The sequence below is a fragment of the Leucopleurus acutus genome (genome assembly GCF_964270905.1).
Source record: "Leucopleurus acutus genome assembly, chromosome: 13".
In the NCBI taxonomy this organism is placed as follows: Eukaryota; Metazoa; Chordata; class Mammalia; order Artiodactyla; family Delphinidae; genus Leucopleurus; species Leucopleurus acutus.
In genome coordinates this window covers 74,318,121-74,341,466 of record NC_139155.1, presented here as the reverse complement: position 1 = coordinate 74,341,466, position 23,346 = coordinate 74,318,121, and the positions used below count along the sequence as shown (strand labels likewise).

General features: G+C 41.8%; 3 protein-coding genes across 5 annotated transcripts in view; 1 reads left to right on the top strand and 2 right to left on the bottom strand.

Moving 5' to 3' along the window:
- TMEM116 (transmembrane protein 116) overlaps positions 1-20,742 on the top strand; it is a 118,920-nt gene extending 98,178 nt beyond the window's left edge. The window contains exons 11-12 of the mRNA XM_082853787.1: positions 16,827-16,929; positions 20,265-20,742. Of these exons, the coding sequence (XP_082709913.1) occupies positions 16,827-16,916 (90 nt within the window). The 3' untranslated portion in view covers positions 16,917-16,929; positions 20,265-20,742. The remainder of the gene's footprint in view (positions 1-16,826; positions 16,930-20,264) is intronic.
- Positions 1,836-4,373, bottom strand: LOC309970483 (disintegrin and metalloproteinase domain-containing protein 1a-like; the record flags this gene model as incomplete). The annotated part of the gene is made up of 1 exon (XM_082852904.1): positions 1,836-4,373. The coding sequence occupies one exon, from the start codon at positions 4,371-4,373 to the stop codon at positions 1,836-1,838; it is 2,538 nt and encodes an 845-aa protein (XP_082709030.1).
- MAPKAPK5 (MAPK activated protein kinase 5) overlaps positions 8,657-23,346 on the bottom strand; it is a 36,923-nt gene continuing 22,233 nt past the window's right edge. For 2 of the 3 annotated variants that reach the window (XM_082853783.1, XM_082853785.1), the window contains 7 exons: positions 20,187-20,267; positions 17,516-17,703; positions 15,295-15,415; positions 12,630-12,760; positions 12,245-12,366; positions 10,781-10,885; positions 8,657-8,918 (listed from right to left, as the gene is read on the bottom strand). In XM_082853783.1, the coding sequence (XP_082709909.1) occupies positions 8,824-8,918; positions 10,781-10,885; positions 12,245-12,366; positions 12,630-12,760; positions 15,295-15,415; positions 17,516-17,703; positions 20,187-20,267 (843 nt within the window). In that variant the 3' untranslated portion in view covers positions 8,657-8,823. The remainder of the gene's footprint in view (positions 8,919-10,780; positions 10,886-12,244; positions 12,367-12,629; positions 12,761-15,294; positions 15,416-17,515; positions 17,704-20,186; positions 20,268-23,346) is intronic. The other variant, XM_082853784.1, reaches the window with a different exon arrangement.

Sequence of the window (23,346 nt, the reverse complement as noted above, 5' to 3'; positions counted from 1 at the left end):
AAGCCAAGGCAACAAATGCAAAAACAAGTGGAACTAGGGACTTCCCTGGTGATCCAGTGGTTAAGACTCCATGCTCCTAATGCAGGGGGCCTAGGTTCAATCCCTGGTCAGGGAACTAGATCCTACATGCCGCAACTAAAAGCCTGCGTGCTGCAACTAAAGATCCTGCATGCCTCAAGGAAGATCCCTCACGTGGCAATGGACATCCTGCATACTGCAACTAAGACATGGAGCAGCCAAATAAATAAATAAATATTAAAAAAGGAAAGAAAAAACAGTGGAACTACATCAAACTAAAAGGCTTCTTTCTGCACAGCAAAGGAAATCATCAACAAAATGAAGTCAACCTATCGAATGGGAAAAAATATTTGCAAATCATATATCTGATATGGGGTTAATATCCAAATATAAAAAGAACTTATACAACTCAATATCAAAAAGAAAAAAGTCTAATTTAAAAATGGACAGAGAATCTGAATAGACATTTTTCCAAAGAAGACATAAAGATGGCCAACAGGTCCATGAAAAGGTGTTCAACATCACTGATCACCTGGGCAATTAAGGACATGTCAGTTGTCTTCCTGCTCACTTTTTTTTTACTAAAGGAACAGGCTCACGAGGCAGTGGCGAATGTAGATTCATCTCATTTTTAAGAGAACATGAAGTGTTCTCTTAAAAAAAACAAAACAAAAAACAAAGGCAATCTTTCTCCACCAATGAAAATGCTGAGCAACTTTAAAATAACTTTTCACCTGCTTCTATACATAAAGCTGGGGCCGTATGCAGGTTCCACCCCTTATCAACTCTAGAGCAAAAGTCTTTGGTCTCTGTTTCTTCATGTACAAGATGGAGGTCTCACAGGGTGGATGGGAGGATTAAATTAAGACAACAAATGTAAAGTAGCACAGTGTCTTGCACAGAATGCATGTTTTATTGTATGTGCTTTGTGCTCTCTTTACAGACAATTGACTACCCTCCAAAGCTCTGTTCCTTTGGACTGTCAGTCAACAATATGTTAACTTAAAAAGGAAATGAGAAATAAATATAATAAGTAAAGTCAAAAAACAGAAAAGAAGGAACAATTAATATTTTCAATTTAACTCCGCACTAGACAAGGTTGTCTCTTGCCTAAGTTGCTCCCCTTCCCCCATGCACCCAGACCCAGGGTGATCGGACAACCCTGGATCAGATGTAGCCCCTTCCAGAGAGCCCCAAAATAAAGAAGCCTCCAGGACTAGGCTGTACGGAGTCTGAAGCGATGCTTCGTCTTAACATAGCTTTTTATTTATTTTAAATTACCTTTTATTCGTGAATAGCAACTTTTGGGGCAAATTAGATTCCTCAACAGATAACATTTTTAAGATAATGTGTTATGAGTGGGATTAATGACCCTGTGATAGTCATAGGTAGAGATAATACTGTGTATCAAACAATGTAGATGGAAGATGGTGGGCCCTGAAAAGTAATTTCAGATCAGAAATTGGCCCAAATGAATGATGATATTGATAGGTATGATTCATGAGAAGAGCTTAAATAAAATTGTTTCATGAAATGGGAAAAAAGCAAAAATATAGAATATTTTATGAGTTCATATATGAACATATAACCAAATTACTAAAATGAATACTGAAAGCAGGGGCGTCTCTGTTCCCATGTTAGTATGTTTCTGTAGACTATATATCCTGTTCAGAGCTACAGGAGCCATCAATTCTCACTTCACCTTTGCTTCTCTGAGCCCCTCTTTCCCACTCAGTGCTTGAGATATTCGATATTTTTGGATTCTTCCACCAATACACTTCTGCCTTTGGTTATCCTTTTCCTTCACCTGCTACCTCTTATGGTGCTAGCTCTCCTGGTGGTGGGGCCTCCGGCGGCAGCAGCATTGCCTCCAGCGGCAGGGGAGCCTCCAGCGGCGGCAAGGGGGCCTCCTCCGGTGGGGGGGCCTCCTCTTCTTGGTCCTTCTCTTCTGACTCCTCCTCCTGTAGCCCCACTGGTAGAAACTCCGTTAAGAATCCCTTACTAGTGGTTTCCTCTGAACTTTCCTCCAAGGTACGCCCTAGGGTCTCTACTGACTCATTTACAGCCCTGAGGGTAATGTAAAATATTAAAACTAACAACAGTATTAAAAGAAATGAAGGGAGTATGAAAATTAGCTTGCCAACATTTCTAAACTCAATGCTACGATGAAAAGAACCGCCACCTACACCTACACTTTGAATTTCAGTTGGTTTGCCAGGTGGACCACTGTCTACACTACCACCATCTCCTGGACCTCTGCAGTCAGGGGGAGCATAGCCAGCCTCACAATGGCAGTGCCTAAAATTGTTGCAAACTCCGTTACCATTACACATTTCTTCTGGTTTGCAGTCATACTTGAGCACAGCATAATCAGTACAAGAGTAATTTACACAGACTTTGTTTGGAGCACAAAGAGTGCCAGTGTGTACATCTCCATCATCAGGGATATCAGTAGTGTTATAGGCATCCATGCTCCAGCACCAGTCATCTTCATGAGCGACCTGGATCAGTGTATGATTTGGTTTGATTTGTGGTACCTGTCTAACATTTGTACATATAAGTTTCCCACAAAATATATTATCATCTACACACTTCAAATATCTTAACCTAGGTGAGTTGGTAATACCACAGTTTCCAAACCGGTCCCCTCTTCTGTTCATTGAAATGTAACAGTTTTCTGGGGCAGACCTTGCAGAGAACCCATATATATCCATGCACTGATTATCAGGGTTCTTACAGCGACCTCCAGCACAATAGTGAATTCTATCACACACTGTACCATCTATCTTATAGCTGTCTATGGGGCATTCTCCAGAGGAACCATCACAATACTCTGGGAGGTCACACTCCCCCAAAGCAGGACGGCACATGAATCCCTTATATTTCAGTTGGCATTTAACGCAGCAGAGTCCATCACTACACTCTGCATTCTCCTTCAGCCTACATGTTTGGTCACAGCATGGGTGACTGTCACAGTCAGAACCACAGTCACACTGCTCATCCTCTTCTACAACACCATTTCCACAGCGGGAATCCCTCCGTACGCGGCCTTTGGGCCCAGGCTTGTTAAATAGGCAGGCCCCTTTGTGTTCCCAGAGGAACTGGTAGAAGAAGTCAGAGCTGCAGTTGCTGAAGCCACTTTCTTTAGTGATATTTTCACGCATGAGGCCAAAGGGTTTATCTTTACAAACGCAGGCCGAATGGTCATGTGGAATACCCAAGTTGTGCCCAAGCTCATGGACCATGAGCGCTGCAAACAGGAGGACATCCTCATGGTGGAAGGATTCAACGGCTGCTGCAAAATCACTTGAACAGGCACCACTGAGAAATGCCTGCCCCGTATCCTCTTTAGGATGGTGTCCAACGATCATGTGGGCAACATCATGCTTCACACGATGGAAGAGCCTCTCTTGTCTCCAGCTATTGAAATTCCTGAGTGCAACTTGCAGGTCCACTGGGACCTGTATGAGGTCCCCCTCGGTCCAAATCTCCATTCCAGCCAGCACCACCTCTGTGTTTATTCCCCTAGTGAAGCTGTTGGCCAGAGCAATGATGTCCATTACTCTCTGGACTGTCTCATTGATGTCATTGCCCCACATTTGGAACCGCTGGTTGTCGACCACGACAAACATCTCCACGTATTTGGTATGTGACCACAAGTAGGATGGCACCTGCCGACTGCGAGGCTTGCTGCTCTCTTGTTGCCGGCTGGTGAATGCCACTTGGCTGTCATTGGAAGTGACACTACAGGAGACTGGAGCTTCACGGGCCATGGTGTACAACACATGTTCAAACCGTTTTGAAGAGTGAATGGGCTCAATGCCATAGGATTTTGCCTCCTTAATCAGGACGCCTCTGAGGCCTGAACAGGTGTTGACAGAAACAAAAGAACCTGGGACTCCTTCTATGTAGCCTTCATAATGGCAGTCATGTGAGATCAAAGGCATTTCTTGCCCCAGGATGCCATTGTGGTAGCTGAAGACTGGAAAGTTATTCACAAAATAGTCTCTCTTCACCTTCAGGTGAATCAGCTGTTTCTGGCCCTGCATAAATAGCACATAGGAGAGCTTTTCCACTTGGTCTTCCCTTCCTTCCACTGTCAGACTCTTGGGGGTGACTGTTTCATAGGAAGAGTAATATACTGATCCCAGGTCACAGTACAAGCTTGGCAGAGAAATCACCAACAGCAACACAATCCTCAAACTGAAACATGAAGATCCTGGCACTGGCCCCAGCCTCAAATCCCTCTTCTGCTGAGCCCAAGTCTGAAACTTCATCTTACCCTCCTTCAAGGCCACTTGGTTTTTCCGTAGAGAAGGCAGTATAGAGGCAGAGTGTGTCACAGACGCTGCCATGTTAAATCAGTTGATGATGCAGGGCCTATGTCCAGCAGCAGCAGCTTTCCCTGACACGCAGACCCTCCATCACAGGTATTCACTTCAGATCTATGCTGGCTCCCTTATGGGTGGGCACTGCCCAACTCTGAGTCTTACAGACCTTGGGGCTGTGTTTCTGTTCTTGCTTTTCTCTCTTGGCCTTCAGTGGTTTCCTTACTATATGACTTCCTTCCAACAGCAATGGTTTTAATGCTCCTTGGCTAAGTTCCCTTTACGCTTACACAGAGATATACCAAGTAGAAGGCCTGTAATGATTCAGCCAGGACTGTTACTCAGGTAAATTATCCTTATCCTCAGCCCAGGGCCACGCTACTCCTGATATCCGTTAATCTGCACATTCTTTGAAACCCAACATTCTGGCAGGAGGTCAGGGGGGAGGGGATGGGGATTCTTCGGGATCTCAGAGCAGGACGAAGCTCTCTGTTGCCCATTACCTCTTTTCCTCATTTCTGTAGTATTGAGGGTACTGTTTTTCAGTCCAGCCCTCCTTTGTCAGGGTCTGGTTTTTCTCCTTTAATTCAAGAAAACTTGTATGTGGATGCACAAATTCTCCCTCATTAACTTTTGTTCATAACAGATGAGTTTAGCCACTTTGTGTCTGCATATAAACATAATTTTCCTCTAATAAGTTTTCCTAATGCACAAACGTACTAAGTGTTAAATGAAAGGAGTTCAGTTTCACTACGGAGACTTACAAGTGACTAAGATCAAAGTTCAGTTCCTCCCAACATAAGAACAAAGTCTGGAATAAAACTAAACTCTGATTAACCAGGTATCTAGTTACCATTTCATCAAGAAAATAAAAATGGACTGTATAAGAGCTTTTTAAAGACTTCTTTGCTTTCGTAACTAAAATTGAACTGTAATGTCTATGGAAGTCCTTGGATTTGATTTTGATGTTGATCTCCTGGTGTATTTAGCAGTATAAATTTAAAAGGAAAAAAGCCCTATTTAACCACATTCCTTGCCCAGTTATTCTCCTTTGCATCATAAGATGAACTAAAGACTCTACATCTTTTATCTTGCATAAAAATAATTTTATATTAAGTCAAATATCTACAATATAAAACCTTCAAAATAAGGGTTATGGCTATAAGTACCACACAAAAATGGAGAAATGCCTTATATAATTCAAGAGAATGGAATAGTACTACAAGAGCTCAGATATAAGCATGAGAGTAGATCAACTCATTAACCCCAATTAATAATATTTAATTCCTAATACAGATGAAAAAATTAATCATCCACATCTAGCAAGAAAATTAATACTACCATATCACAAACATATTAAAAAATTTACAGCAAAAATGGTGAAATGATTTCCAGCTGGATTTCTTTTCTCCTTGTGTTCTGTATAAGAGGAAAGCCTCTTAAAATTATGTAACTTGGAAATTATCACAGATTTAAGATGTTCCCCTGTGTCTTAACCAAACAGGCAGGGAAAATTTAAGTCATTCTGTGGGACAAAAAAATCAATAATGAAAGACCACTTCTACTTTTTTAAATAAATAAAAATATAATTAAAATCAAATATCCAATTTTCCAGTTCTCAAATTGAGACACATTTTCTTCAATAAATACACACGCACGCAAGCATTCACACACAAGATCTGATTTAAATCATTTGACTTCTTCAACCAATAATTCCTTCAACTTGTTCTATCTCAAATGAATACAAAAACAAAACTCTTTTTAAAAAGCAGTTCCTCCTATCATATGTTTCAGACAATAAATTTCTCACAGGTGTTCTCCTATAGCTTATACAATACATTAGCCAGAAAAATACAAAAGTTGTTTCGCATCAAGCAGATTAATAACTATGGTAAAGTCTAAAGGTATTTGAGTAATGGTTTTATAGTAAGCAGAGGGTTAGCAAATCATGTAGGAAAACTGAAGACTCTAACCTCCTGCGTATGAGAACTGTTCTTACAGTGTGAACTTCCTGCAGGTACAGGCATTAGACAGACAGGCCAAAAGAGACAAGGACGATTTTGTTTCACTTCCAGTACATGTGAATGTTTTATTAGTAAACCTGACTGGTAAAGTTAAAGCAGAATTTGCTACTGGCCTACAAACAAATTCCATAAACAAAACTCCACTTTAAAGACCAAACATTGCTGAGTCTTTTGGAAGCTGTTGTTTTGTCAAGGAGCTCTCTGTAGGATAGGACCCACTTTTGAGTTACAACAGCTAGAGCATCCTCCAGGGTATTCACAAACTTTCAGCATGGACCTGTCTGGATACAGCACTCATTTTCGTGGCCAGTTTAATTCAAACTAAAGAAACACGGGCAACTGCTGCTCAGAGTAAAAGGAAGAATCTTTTGGATACCCTTTTAGATCATGCCTAAAATTCACCACACAGGGAAGGAAATCATCTTGAGCCTCTAGAAGACACCCAGATAACAAATTTGAGAAGTTAATGGTAGACTGGGCATGCTAGAAGATTCCTCTGAAGAAAAAGAGTAACAAAGTTAATTACTGCCTTCCTCTCCCAAGTGAACACTGAACCTCTACCCTAAGATAAGAAAAATAACAGGTATTCAGTTGTTCCAGAAACAAGTGCAGAGTTTTTCCTGATTGTAAGAAGTGATTTTGATTTGTAAGACTGCATTTCACTGAAAAAACAGAATAATTCAACCCTTAATTCAACTCTCAGCTAAGTTTTGTGGTTAGTAAATAAGAAAACATTTTGTTTTTCTCTGCTGCCTGTTAGATTTTGCCATGTTTAAAAGTATTGAATTCTCGGGCTTCCCTTGTGGTGCAGTGGTTGAGAGTCCGCCTGCCGATGCAGGGGACGCGGGTTCGTGCCCCGGTCCGGGAAGATCCCACATGCCGCGGAGCGGCTGGGCCCGTGAGCCATGGCCTCTGAGCCTGCACGTCCGGAGCCTGTGCTCCGCAACGGGAGAGGCCACAACAGTGAGAGGCCCGCGTACCGCAAAAAAAAAAAAAAAAAAAAAAAGTATTGAATTCTCCTTACAGGGTATCCATTTGTAGCAGTTATCAATCACCGAAGATTAGTGAGCCTTACCTCAAAAAATGCCTTGAATTTAAAACTCTCCAAAGTAAAAGGGAACCAATGTGTAAGGTAATTTCTAAGAGATACTTAATGTTTTTATCATATATTCCTACAGTCATTCACACACATATGGGACATACTAAGCAAATGTCACCCTGAAGACATACTCAGCAAAGTGGAAGAGTTTGAAAATAAGTGAGCTCTGTGGGGTTGATTTTGATTGAAGAGAATTTGATGGGATGAAACTGAATAACTGAGCCTACTGATCCTTTTCTTCTCCTCTGTGAATTGGAGTTGGCCTATTAACTCTCCCATTTACCAACACAGAACCACCAATCAAGAACTGCTAAAAAAAAAAATAAAAATGGTGTGTTATGGATGCCCATATGTACAACAGCAAAGTAGAAAAGCACCCAGCCTTGTTTTCTATTCAAGTATCTGATCTCTGGGCCAGAACCATGCTTCCTGAAAATGAAGGGTGATTAATAAAATACATGCATCCCAGGGGATGCCACCATGAAACCCAGGCAGAAATGTTAGAGAAAAAGGGTAGCTTTAAGAGAAAAAACTTGGACCATCTTTAGATGCTAACCCAATAGTCCAGTTTTTATGATATGTAACTTTCTCAGAAAAATCATCCCATAAAAGGGGCCAGAAGAACAGGGAAAGGAGATAAGAAGCAATGGAGCTGGTGAGGGCTGCAGGAAAGGGAGAGGACAAAGTAGGATCTCATGGAGGTGGGAGGGCTGAAGCTCTGGTTAAACATGAAAAGAATAAACTCAATAGAGAATCCCATTAGATTTAAGAAATACACCAATACCTTTTAAAAAAATATGACAAAAAAGGAATATTACCACTCTTCTCTAGGGAGTTAGGGATAAGGGAAGTGAGGGCTCAACTCCCTGCCTCTTCCATCATGGGAGGTGGCACCCTGTAACAGGCAAGCAGTCTGCAACATGGATCCACAAAAATTTCTTGGCACCAGAGCTAATCCACTGATAGTGCAGAAAATAAATACACAGGGCAATTGAAACCAGATTCCACAGTACTTGATTCAGCTGTTTACTAAGGTCAGTATAGTTGGTCCTTTGCCTACCACTGGCAAATGGTTTTTGTACACTTTATTACAAATAAAACAATCTTGCTTGACAATACCATCTGTCAGCTTTACCATATATGACTAAACAATCCTAAAGTAATAATATATTAGGAACTGAGCTTTTCTTAAAAACAAATGAACTATACTATTAGTAAATCCTGTATCTAAATTTATACAGCATCTTTAAGCAATGTGGAAATGAAATTATGATTTATTAATTTACATACAAATTACTTTATACATTAATGAATAAATTTTCAACTTGTTAGAAAACAAAGTCTGAAGCTGTCATTATTGGGATTCGTGGGATGTGGTTTGCTCTTCTATCACTTGCTTCACAATTTCTGCCAGTTTTAGTCGATCTACTTTATCTGTGAATCCACGACCTGAAACCCAAAAAAGAAAAAGGTCAGTCTCCAAACTGTTTGGGAGGTGATAAGATTCTTGACAGGGACCCAATATGGTACATCTCACCAGTGTCAAATTCACCCTCACCATGGAGGAACCATCACCAACACTGATCAAAAGCAGTTCAATTCCCCCATTTTTCAAGTAGAACTGAGCAGCTTATTAACCTGGCCGTAAAAATCCAATGTTCAGTACAACAGCACAGCAAGAAACCACAAAGAGGGAGAAGTTCTTTGTGATATGTATGTCGACAACAGAACTCATATCCGGACTATATAAAGAACTCCTACACATCTATAAGAGAGATACAACTCAACAGAAAAATGGGCAAAAGAATAGGCACTTAACAAAATCTAAATGGCCAATAAACATTAAAACGTGCTTAAGCTCATAGTCATCAGGGAAAGGCAAAGTAAAATGACACGCAATACCAGTAGTACTTATTAATCAGAATGACTAAAATGAAAAAGACAATAGCAAGGGTTGGTGTGGATATAGAATAACTAGAACCCTCAAACACTGCTAGTGGAAGTGTAAAGTGGTACAACCACTTTGGAAAACTGGTGGCAGTACCTACTGAAGCTAAACAGATGAATATCCCCATGAACCAGCAACTCCAATCCTAGATACATAAGAGAAATGAGTTCATTAAAATATTCATAAAAGATGTACACAAGAGTGTTTATAGCAGTGCTTTCCTTAATTACCAAAACCTGGAAACAACCCATATGTCCGTTCAACAGCAGAATGAATAAATATAAATACAAAAATATATATGTGTATATATATATGGAGAAAAATATATATAGAGAGAATATATATATATTTACATACATATATATGAGAATGAATTGCTGCTACACACAACAATATGGTTGAATCTCACAAATATAATCTTGACTAAAAGAAGCCAGACACAAAAGAACATAGACTTCTCTGACTCCACTTACATAAAATATAAAACCAGGCAAAACTAATATACACTGCTAGAAACTGGGATCATAATTACCCTTGTGAGGAGGGAGGTAGCAGTTAAAAGAGGGCACATGCTCCACTACATGTTCTAGGTGCTTGTTACATGGGAGTGTTCACTTTGTGAAAATTCATCGGACGTGCATACCTCAAATGTGATCACTTTTCTGTATTGATATTTCAAAATCTTAGAAAATAAAAAAAATCCTAGGGAAGCTAATCTCCTCCAAGTATGGGAATGGCCAGGCTAGCACTTTGGATTTCTCATGTCCAAGAATCAAGCTAGGCAATGAGTTTGCTTCCTTCCCTGAGCATCCTAGACCTTAAGTCTAGTTTAGTCTGCTGAAGTAGAAAGACAATACAAAAGCAGCTCAAAAAACACACCTGTACCTTGTTTGCCTGTGGGGAAAAAATTCAAAGAGCAGCAGATTTGGCACTCTCTACTCTTCAGTGAAACAGGTCTTCTCTAAGCTAAGCAGATCAGCAGGGCAGACTCTGTGGTACTTTGCCCTCTTTCTCCCCTTCAGAGTATACTGCTCCTTAATGACCCAGTGAACAGTTCAGGTATCTGGAAGGAGTTCTGAGATCTGACTGTTTTTTTGCCCAAGTGGTATGTGACGGGGGCTCTGCAGCAATGAATCTGCGACACATAATTCATCTGAACTCTGGAAAACAAGCGAAAGGGCCAGATGTCCAGATACGCCTGGGCAGTTACTGTAGGGCTAACCCCCTGTCCCACAGTATTCCACTCACTCGCCAGCCCTACTTTACCTGAAAACAGTTCCAGCTCAGCCCCCAGAGATCCTACATATTCTAAACACAATTACTTCTCTGCATTCCTGGGGAAAGGCATAATTAAGACTCCTACCATTCCAGCTGAAGCTTTGCAGAGTATCTCTTAGGAGTTTGCATTCCCGGTTATACTTCCAAGCTTCCTGAACTACTTCATTCAGCTTTTCATCTTCATTCTCTCCTGTTGATAAAGATGAAGAAGAAGTTGCATTTTCCTGCAGCATCATGGGATTTTAGTGTCAGAGATGGAAGGACATGATGTCCAACTTATTGAGAAGTGATGATTAAAGGTGCAAGCTTTACCAGACTATCATTACTTCTAGTCCCTACATTACATGTAGAGCAGGGGTCCCAACCACTGGGCCACACAGCAGGAGGTGAGCGGTGGACAAGCGAGGGAAGCTTCATCTGTATTTACAGCCACTCCCCATCGCTCACATTACCACCTGAGCTCTGCCTCCTGTCAGCATTATGGTGAGTTGTATAATTATTTCAATATATATTACAATGTAATAATAATAGAAATAAAGCACACAATAAACGTAATGCACTTGAATCATCCTGAAACCACCCCCGCCACCCCCGCCCCCAGTCCATGGAAAAATTGTCTTCCACGAAACCAGTCCCTGATGCCAAAAAGGTTGGGGACCACTGATGTAGACCGCTTCTGGTTTCTCAACTCTTCCTGCTCTGACCACCTCACACAAATTCCCTGATGCCCCCAGAGTCTTAGCACTGGGGGATGGGAAATAGGCATCCCACAGGATGTCAGACTATTGCTGAGCAAAAGCACCTGGTTAACTTAAGAGACCATGAGCGAGAGGGAGAATAAGGCTGAGTGGGCTACCTTCTTTCTCCTAAGCTCATTTCTTACTTTGGAAGACTACCTGAGGCACACTAGTAAGTTCCCTTAAAAGCCAAGGAATCTAGGAAGACTGGTCAACTCAACAGTTTCCTGGCCTACTACTTGAAGCATCTCATTCATCTGCTGAGAAAAGCCCATCATACCCCATTAGGTGGAAAGAGAACATACTGAAAGAGAGCTCTCACTCGAAAGGACTTCTGTTTAAGTCCCACCCTGCCCATGATACAAGTAGCAGCCAGGGCCACTTCTGAACTTGGGAGATCGTCTCTTTATATTCACAAGTTAATGACAGCCCTGTACTCTAAGGGCTCTGGATATGGTATTTCCCAACGCTCCTGACCTTCCCAACCTAATCCTGACCCTGTTCACATTTTCCATTTTCCATCCTCTATCCTGTAATCTCATTAACAAACTAGGAAAATACAAAATTACATGCTGTGTCTGACGCTGGCAATTACACCGAAACTAGAAGTTTTACAGGAAACCAAAGGTGGGCCAGAGCCTCACATTTCTGAGTTCCCACTGTCCATTCTTTTCAGTGGGCACAAACTATATAACGTACTTATTTTCTTATAACACAAAGATGAAACAGACAACTTCAAATTAAACCACTCCTTTAGTCATGTGCATGTGCACACACACAGACACGCACAGAGCATTCATAAATGGTGTGACCTTTACCAGCCTGGGGGAGAATACACTGAGCAATCACATCTCGGAGCTTTTCCAAGGCAACATTTGAATCCTCGGCTCCATTCTCACGGTCGTGGATATAAACACCATCCTTTGGCTTGGTGCTTTAGAAGTTTGGGAGAGAGGTAATAACAAGATGAGACCCCAAAACCCAACTCTTAACAGATGTTAATGCTAAACATAAGGAACAGATTTTTCAGATAAATAAGTAACTACAGAGTATCTCCAACTTCTGATGCTATTTAAAGAACATATCCTTTCCACCCTCTTAAGAGACAAAAAAGGGCAGACCCCTGGCTGACCTTTCAGAACCCTGTACTCAACCACACCAGCCATGAGGGAGAACTGAAGAAATAAGCTCAGTTACCCGAGTAATTTCCTCTTCCTTAGAATGGGGTTGTTCACAGAGTGCAGGGGTTTGAGGCTGACTTTCAGGTCCTGGATTCGCATGTTGGCCAACTGTTCTGCATGGGCCTGTTGGATTCCTGCAACCACCGCCTGAATGCAAACACTGTCATCAGTTTTTCACATTCTGGGCACCTAAAAAGCCAATCTAAGACAGTGGGAAGGAGAATCACAAAGAACTAAGGTGGCAATTTCATTCTTATGCTGCCAGTATACAAATTTTGATAAGGCAGAGGACTCTTCCCCATGGATCAGCAGGGCCCAGGGAATACCAGGCCAACAGCTAGCCCTTCTTTCCTGTGGGCTGACAGAAATGCAAGTAAGAAATACTAACAAGGCTCATACTCATAGTCACTGGCAAGGGCAAGTGTAAAGAGAGTCATACATGTACATCAGGGGAGAAGCTAGCAGGCTGCCACCTGAGAAGCCTCCCTGACTGGCATTTACTCCCTGCCCCCATGGTGTAGACAGTCACCTTAGCCCTGATGGCTCAGAACCCCAAGCATTTCACCTGGTGAGCATAGTAGACCCTCACAAACTGATCTATAAGCCAGTCAATTAATTTACAATGAGAAATAACTGTCATAAGGTCTAGCACTCTTCAAGTCTGTCTTTATGACCAGTGCGTTCTCTTACTACGGGCAGACCAATAAGGGAAGGCAAATAATCAGAAAAGGCTTTGTAAGAATGAGACGATCCCACTTCTGTATTTAAAAAAAAAGACAAACTCTGTGAGTGTGTGTGTGTCTCCCCAGAAAAAGATCAGGAAGAATACATCAAGCCATAGGTCACCTCACCTCTGAGGGGTGAGACTAAGGCAGGGTAATGAAAGGGAACTTTTGCTTTTTATTTTATATACTTCCGTGTTGTTTGAATTTCAACAACAAAATTTGACAATTTACAAAAATAGTTCCTTGGTAAGCATGCAATTAGATCAGGAAGAGTTTGAACTCATTTAAGAGAACTATACTAACTGGCCCTGGCTACACACCCCCAGACCCTTGAATCTATTTCCTTATCCGTGATAGCCCGACCAAAAAGGTGGGAACACCTCAAGGTTGTGAGCTCAGGCTCCATCTCTTAGGCACAGCTTAGATGGACACTATTCAGCTTCTGCATATGTGGACATTTTTTCTACACTTCCAAAGTTGACCAGCCTGCATCTTGACCACATCATTTCTTTAAAAATGGGAATACACTGTCACATTGCAGTTCCATCTTATAGGCCTAGGAGCTACTCCTCCTCATTAAGAAGATTATGCATATCCATACTTGGCTTCATTATACACTAATCTTAAAGTAACTCCAGAAGGCAATCTTATTTCTCCATTTCAAGATCTTGAGGAAAGCCACAATGTAACACTCAATTGCTGACAACCAGAGGGTATAAGTAATCCTTTTGTATTTTGGACTGACCAAACAAACCATTTCTGGACTACTGGGCACATTTAAACCAGGAAGACAACTGCACACAAATCAGAGATAGCAGAAAACTCTGTTCCTTCTAGCTCTCCTTTCTCTCTCATACTCCAGCTAAACTAAGGGAGGTCTTAGCATTCTTTTTTCCTATTCGCTTACATTTCAACTCCATCCCTTCTAAGTCAGTAACACTCAAGTCTGTGTCACTGCCTTTCCCTCTCAGCCACATTCTGATTCCACACCACACATCCATCTACCACCTTAAACAATATCTAAAACCTAAGAGACTTCCCTTCACCCAAAACCAGCCTCATTCCTGATTTCCCTCTGTCAATGGTGTCACCAGATATGCCACCCACTGTCCCCTTATATCTAGTCAGTCACCAAAAATTGTAGAAATTTGTCTTCAAAAATATTGAGCCTATTCATTCATCTCTACTTCTCTGCTCCTAGAGCAGCTTCTCAGCTTCTAGATTATTGTAAAAGTATTAGGTTGGCAAGTCTGCAAGTCTGACTAACCATCCCTAAACACCTTCCCTGTGGCAAATCTCTTCTCAAAAATCTACAATAGCCTCTCAATTATGTCCTACTAAGACTTAAACCCCTCTGTCTACTTTCAAAGCCAGGTCTGCCACACCCATTTTACCAACTTCCCATCAATGAAGTCAGGCTTCATTACATGTAAAGGGGTTAAACATGTAAAGGGGTTAAAAAATGCCACACAATAGTTAATAATTGTGATGGTTTTTGCCTTCTCTTTGGGAACCCTTCCCTAATTACAGCCCTTCAAAGATGTTCTCTTTTTCTGAATTTCCATAGCACTCACAGAAAATTTAGCATGCAAAAGCTGTGATGTCTGAAAATGTTCCCTCTTTGTTTTGTGTTTATTGGTCTTTCCAACCAGTCTTGTTTAAACTTCTTGGGCAAAAGAACAGTGTCTGATACTGCTCTGGGCCCCCAACCCCATAGCACAAATATGAAGGATAGTCCTTTGAGTGTTCCCTTAGTGTATTTACCAGGCCTTGATCTGGTCTTTTACGGAAATAATCTCTTTATTTCCAATCCTGATCTTTGGAAGACCAGAGATATTTCTCTGGGAAAGACTGTGTGCTCTGCATTGTTTTGCCTTTAACCCCTCACTGAGTCAAGCCTCAGCATTCCTTCCCAACACAGCCTTTTCGGCCAACAAAGTAAGCATCATTCAAAACCTTATCCATCATCAGTTGAGCAGAGGGTAGCACATTATCCAGGGCCTCAGTTGAGTTGAGCCAGGGGTGATCCAACACTCCCTCGATGGTAAGTCTTTCCTCTGGTTTGACCTTCAAGAGCCTGTGGAGAAAAGGCCAACAGGGCTGCCATGCAGTTGCTTCCAGAGGCCGGGAAGTTCCTGGGTCTGGCTCTAACCAGCTCCAGCTTCTGACTTTCCACCAACTCTTACAAGCCTAGGCTTTCTATTTGCAGGACAGAGGTGGGGCTCTCGTCCCTAACCGTTAGTTGTGAGGGCACTCTGTCCTTAGGCAGTTCTTTCTATACTAAATAAATTGAGATAAGAATGGTAGGAAAAGGCTTAGTCCAGTGATACCTCAGACTGAGTTCTAGGTTCAGTAAAGTAATCTTACATATGGCTTACAGTTCCTGAGACACTGAATCCCCAGACTAATGTTTCTAGGACAGTGGGCTATAATTTCCAAAAGGGACTCAAAGTGCTCTTCTGGCTAACAGTGACTGTAAAATTAGTCGAGGGGTCATACGGTTCTGAAAATCCAGGCTGCTACTTGTGATAAAACTCTTGTCACCATTTGGCAGGACATGAACCCTTTATTCCAAAGACATTCAAAAGCTAAAAATCTAGGGCTTCCCTGGTGGCACAGTGGTTGAGAGTCCGCCTGCCAATGCAGGGGAAACGGTTTCGTGCCCAGGTCTGGGAAGATCCCACATGCCGCGGAGCGGCTGCGTCTGTGAGCCGTGGCCGCTGAGCCTGCGCGTCCGGAGCCTATTGCTCCGCAACGGGAGAGGCCACAACAGTGACAGGCCTGCGTACCGCAAAAAAAAAAAAAAAAAAAAAAAACACACAAAACAACAACAAAAAGCTAAAAATCTAATCTCTGAGAAGGGGATGGCATTTCCTTCTAAGCCTAATGTATTGTTCTGTACCATCGGCTTTTTGACCATAGTTCTTTACATCTTGTACATTTATCCTAATGCAATTCCTAGCTCACCCCAGCATATTCCCTGGGCCTCTTACAGCACCTTCTTCCAAATACATAGCCTCCCATTCCAAACATCAGAGTCAGGACAACATGCCTACTTGCTCTTTCATGTTCTCTGTAACCTTTTGGATCATTGTGAACAAACAGCTTCAGATTCTAAAGAAAGGATTATTTAGAAAAGAATCTCAATGCTGAAAGAAGATAATCAATGTTGCTCTAGGGAGAGGAAATATATTCTACAGAACTGCAAAGAACCAATTAGAGGATACTGATATTTTGGTTAAGTAACTGAGAATACAGCAGGGAAAGAGCATAGGAAGACAAATGATGATTTAAACATTGCCTCCACCCTCCTAAAAAACTTTCACCTGTATATTTTAGAAACTAGTCCCTTTTTGAATACATAAACACCTAACCAACAGAACAAGCTCACTTCTGAAAGAGAGTAATCTCCATACAGAAACAGCTGTACTGTTAGGAGACAGTTCCCAGGAACTGCCCTTTTAATGCTTATCTTTATCGCATTACAGATGAAGAAACTGAAACCAAAAGAGGAAAAGCTACTCAGTGAAGAACAAGCAGTAGGATACCAGAACAGCGTGCAAGTTCCAGTCAGCTAAGCCTCTGACACAGGTGGGTAGAAAAAGCAAAGACACCTCATATTTAGGTCTGACTTCTTTCTTAGTGCTCTAGCTAATTTCTCCAAAGGACTCTGAATGTCAAGTCTCCATCATCCATTCACTACCCCTAATTCTTCTAAATCTTTCCATCTTAATATACACCAGAGCAACCAACTAGCAGTAGGAAGGGCAGGAGGTGGGGTCCAGGCCCTGCACAACCAATCACACACTCCCACAGCAGCTAAGGAATGAAAAGCCAAAAGCATCATGGTCATTTTAGCACCCCAGTTCAGTACACCAGGGGGGTTACCATTTAAGGTCCTAAATTAATGCTCACAGATACAATGGCTACCAAGGGACCTGGATTCAACCCTAAGGACAAATTCTAGGAGTGCAACAGGAGGGAGCAAAGCTCCAATTTCACCAAGGTGTGGACACTGAGAACTCTCATCTCAGGCTCCAGGGAAAATTTTCTGTGATGCTAAAATGAGAAGGAGCATGCCTGGGAAACAAATGACTTTCCTTTACCCAACATTCCTTTGTGTTCCACCACTTTTAAGGCCTCCCTGGCCTCCCCCCGCAGTGGCCTGGGGACTCACTTCCTCACAACATCTTTGGCCATCTCTGAGATCTGGCTCCACTCTTCCTCTGGGAACTCAAAACTGCCTGTCATGATCTTTCTCCGCATATCCTTTGGGATAGTCCGGCTGTGGTGTCTGGAGTAAAAAGGAGGGTATCCGCACAACATCACGTAGATAATCACCCCTAGGGACCACAAGTCACAGCTCTGAAAGCAAAAAGAACATGGTCACTCACAGCAGAGGCACAGCTCTAAAATAAAGTCCCTAGGACTGACCCAGAAACAGCGCCTGATATACACAGGCTGATATCTCCGAGAATCATTTTACAGAGACTGTAAAAGCTTCAGGAAGTCTTAAGAGAATTAACCATTCTCTCCTTATTTGTTACGTGCTACCAACACTACACATGTGCACACCATATATACAAGGCCAGTCTGGGGTAAAATAGTCACTTATTCTCACTGCTTAGGCCCAAGCTGCTACCTGATTATTGGGTACAGATAGATGTAGGATACTTTGTCCCCAGCCAGAAAAGTGGTAGATATAAGCCAGCTGGTTGTGAAACATTTACTCTGTCCACCTGGGCAGGGCTGAGGGTGCAGGAACAAAGCAGCTAGGACACAGGTGGGCTGACTCTATAAAACAGCACAAGTCATTTTATAAAGGCCCAAAGCAGTCTGACAAAGATTAGGGATAGGCACTGCAGGGAAAAACAGGAGGCTAAAAGCAATCCTTTGGCCATGAAGGACTCACTGTGCCCATTTGCAAGACCATTCTTGGGGAAGATATTCTGAACAAAACAAAACTGCCACCAACTACCATGTCTGTAGATATTAAGGTGATTTCATGGCCTGTAGTCACAGCATGCTTATTAATAAAGGACTCCTATTTTAATTAAACGTAGCTCTACCTGCCTCGGAAACTGGGTCCTCAGAGGCTTCAACACAGAGGCTTGTCCTCCTGAATTGCAGGACAAAAGCAGTGTCCACCTGAGAAAGGCAGCCCAGGGAACCTGCCACTGTGGCCACACGCTCCTCACACCACAGCTGTGCGCTGCTCTGAGTGAAGCCTGGAAAATGAGGTGTCTCAGGTACTCTCAGCCATGTCTTGGCATCATACTAGTAGACATTTATAGATGACATGACCCATGCTGTAGAACATACTTATAAAATTATAGAGGTGGAGAGAAATCTTAAAAAATAGTTCACATGAGGAAACTGATACTACAGAGATCTTGTCATCTCTAAGGTCATCTGTCAAGAGTGAAACTAAGTGCACCAACCAACATCATACAGCTGAATGGTGGTGGAGTCACAGCAAGTCACCTGGCCTACTGCCTCTTTTTCTTTTTAATTAACGTTGATGTATTTATTTAACTTTTGAAATTTTAACTACATCTTTTTACATTATTTTTCTTTAAAAAATTATTTGTAAATGTAGCAGTCAGTGTTCACTTAGTTGCCAATATAAAGATTATAACTAGACCAACATATATACACATTCAAAAGTAATATGAACTTATTTCAATATACTACTCATCTGTGGAGTGTAAATTTTATGAATGCCATGCTAATTCACAAACACCACTAGATTCACAAAATGGAACAGGAAGAGGAGAAAAAAATAGTACTGGGAAATAATGTATCACACAAGAATCCATTGTATTCATGACGAGAAGACCGTATCAAGTAAATTAATATCTCTGTTAGCTAAGTGCTTCTACCACTCAATTCCTGTCTGCATTGGGAAGCAGGAAGCAGTTTCTGACTGACTATAATCAGCACAGCCCTCACTTCCAACCTTCACTATATAAGGGCACAGCTGCCTACAGTTTTGCAAGTAGATCAAGATGATGTGGAGCAGTTCTTACTTGGGGACTGAACAGTGTTAATCATGAAAGTAGTTGTTTAGCGTTCTGGTCATGCTGTGCCAGTGCCAGTGCCAATGCAAGTGGAGGGTCCTGAGTGCCACAGAAGCCTGTGTGTTCTTCAATATGTATGCCTGCATGTGTGCACGCACATGCATTAGAAATATGTGGGGCCCTCTAAAGGTGTGGGACCGGGAAGAGCTGGCCTGCCTTTCTACCATCCTCAGCTCCCTCTCTACCATCTATATCACCTGGAGTCCCCAAGCAGCATCATTTTTTTCTGATCTACTCAGTGACTCCAGGACCTCTAGGACCTGTTTCAAGAGGCCCTAAACCTCTCATACTTTAGAACAGAGAAGATTGATGTGTAGGCTACTGATTAAGAACTGTGAAGTACCAGGTAACATTTGGGAGCACTTGCTATGTGTACTAGACACTGTTCTAAGTTGGGTATTTTATGGGGTTAGAAAGAATGGCACCATAAATGGACAAATAATATTCTCTGAAATGGCCTCCACCTCAAAAAAGCAAGACAAACATATCTTTAAATGTGATCAGTGGACTGTACAGCTAGCCAAATAAATAACCTCCAGGTGACCATAGCCTTTGGTTCCTGCTGCAAAACCTAAACTGGTATGAATCTTATTTCATCAGACAAATACTTGAATTCCACTCTTCTGCATATGTGGCTGCTTTCAGCCTCTTGGGCAGCAATATTAAGGGATAAGAATGGAATTTGCCACCTTCCCAGAGGGCCACAAACACCTCATAGGAGAAGAGGGGCTACACCCAAGGGGTAAAGATTAGTATCTCCTCTCCTACCTTATTATAAGTGTAGGGTGTTGGCGAGGTAGGTATGATGCCAGATTTCTCCTTCTGATGCCTTCTCTGTGCCTCCAGTACCTGTCAGAGTTACACCAAAGGGGACAGTTTACTGAAAATCACACCAGCGACCTGCAGCTTGAGACAGACTGCTGGAAGGCTGAAGAGGGTAGTCACTGGCAGTCAACAATCAACAACTGAAAAAACTCTACATAAATACTTTCAAAAACTTTTTTCTTTCTTGGAATCAGCAATTTATTATCAGTGTTTGCCGAGGTCAAGGACATGAAGATTAAGTCCCTGAAGGAGAATTTATCTCTTCTTCCTCTCGATCTGAGGTTACTTTTCCCTAGGGGAGTCCCTTATGCCTTTGAAAGCAGTGAAAGCAGAATGGTGCTGGCCAGCAGTTCAGGTTCGAGGTATTTGTTGCCATGAGGGACTGTAATAGTCACATGGGTCTGGGTGTTAAGTGCTCCAAGGAGGTAACCACTGCCATCCACAGGGCCATCCTCCTGGCCAACCACTCCGCTGTCATGGGTAATGGGACTCCTGGAAACACAAGATTGGCAAACCCCATACAGTTCCTTGAAGGTGACAGGATACTGCAGCTCTCTGCTGGTATGCTTCATCCTTGCACCCAGATCCACTGCTAGTGTCTTGGTCTTCGTGGCCACAAAGCTGCTGCTGACAGCAGGCACTGAAAACTGTTACCCCTTGGTCAGCGGCTGCACAGGCTCGTTGGGCAACTTTACCAAGGCCACCTTCGATGCCACCTCTAAGACCTACAGCTATCTTACACCTGACCTCTCGAAGGGGACTGTGCTCACCAAGGCTCCCTATAAGCAATTCATTGACCATCTTGTGTTGCACAAGGCTTGTGTTTTCACACAAGAATAATAAAGTGAATTAATTAAAACTGAAAAAGAAAATACCACTTATGAGAGCATAAAAATTTAAGAATTGGGCTTCCCTGGTGGCGCAGTGGTTGAGAGTCCGCCTGCCGATGCAGGGGACAGGGGTTTGTGCCCCGGTCTGGGAAGATCCCACATGCCGCGGAGCAGCTGGGCCTGTGAGCCATGGCCACTGAGCCTGCGCGTCCAGAGCCTGTGCTCTGCAACGGGAGAGGCCACAACAGTGAGAGGCCGCGTACCGCAAAAAAAAAAAAAAAAAAAAAAATTAAGAATAAATCTAAAAAGACATGTGAAAGACCTGTACATGAAAACTATACAAATATTGCTGAGCAAAACCAAAGACAAAAATACAGCTGGCTTATGGGTCAGAGGGCTCAATATTGTTATGTCGTCAGTGATCCCATACTGAACTATACGTTTAAAACAACCCTAGTCAAAATCCCAGCATGCTTTTTTGTAGAAGTAAACAGCCAATTCTAAAGTTCATATGGAAATGCAAAGAAATTTGAATAGCCAAAACAACTATGAAAAAGAAGAACAAAGTTGGAGGGCTAAAACTACCTTATCTCAAAAATTATTAAAAAGTGTCAATAATCAAAACAGTATGGTATTAGTGTAAAGACAGACAAAGAGATCAATGGAACAGAGTGGAAAATCCAAAAATAAACCCACACATATACATTCGACTGATTTTTGACAAAGGCTCAGAAGCAATGCAGTAGAGAAAAGATAGTTTTTCAACAAATGGTACTGGAACAACTAGATATCCAAATGCTAAAAAATGAACTTGGATCCATACCTCACACATTATACAAAAATTAACTCAAAATGGATCACAGACCCAAATGTAAAGCCTAAAATTATAAAACTTGTAGCATAAAATCTTTGTTGTCTTGAGTTAAGACAGATTTCTTGGATAGAAAACCAAAAGCAGAGTCCATAAAATTTTTTTTTTAAATTAACAAATTGGCCTTCACACCAAAATTAAAATCTTTTGCTCTTCAGAAGATGTTGTTACCACCTCACACCAGTCAGAATGGCCATCCTCAAAAAGTCTACAAATAGGGACTTCCCTGGTGGCACCGTGGTTAAGACTGCACGCTCCCAATGCAGGGGGCCCAGGTTTGATCTCTGCTCAGGGAACTAGATCCCATTTGCATGCCACAACGAAGAGTTCATATGCCACAACTAAGGAGCCCACCTGCTGCAACTAAAAAGCCCAAGTGCTGCAACTAAGGAGCCTGCAAGCTGCAACTAAGGAGCTGGTGAGCTACAACTAAGGATCCCACCTGCTGCAACTAAGACCCAGCACAACCAAATAAATAAATATTTTTTAAAAATCTACAAATAATAAATGCTGGAGAGGGTGTGGAGCAAAGGGAACCCTCCTACACTGTTGGTGGGAAAGTAAATTGGTGCAGCCACTATGGAAAATAGTATGTAGGCTCCTTAAAAAACTACAAATAGAGTTACCATATGATCCAGTGATCCCACTCCTGGGCGTATATCGAGAAAAGATGAAAACACTAATTTGAAAAGATATATGCCACACAATGTTCACAGTAGCACTATTTACAATAGGCAAGACATGGAAACAACTTAAATGTCCATCGATAGAGGAATGGATAAAGACGATGTGACAGACACACACACACACACACACACACACACACACACACACACACACACTGGAATATTACTCAGCCATAAAAAAGAATGAAGTAATGCCATTTGCAGCAACATGGATGGACCTAGAGATTATCATACTAAGTGAAGTCAGACAGAGAAAGACAAATATCATGTGATATCACTTATATGTGGAATCTAAAAAAGTGATACAAATGAACTCATTCACAAAAGAGAAACAGACTCACAGACTTAGAAAACTAACTTATGGTTATCAAAGAGGAAAGTGGGGGAGAGATAAATTGGGAATTTGGGATTAACAGATACCCACTACTATATATAAAATAGATAAACAACAAGGACCTATTGTATAGCACAGGGAACTATATTCAATGTCTTGAAATAACCTATAATGGAAAAGAATCTGAAAAAGTATATATACGTGTGTGTGTGCATGTGTGTAACTGAATCACTTTGCTGTACACCTGAAACACCGTAAATCAACTATGCTTCAATTTTTAAAAAAAGAAAAAAAAAAGACACTATTAAGAGAATGAAAGATAAGCCACAGACTGGAAGAAAATCTTTCCAAAGCATATATCTGATAAATGACTTATATCCAA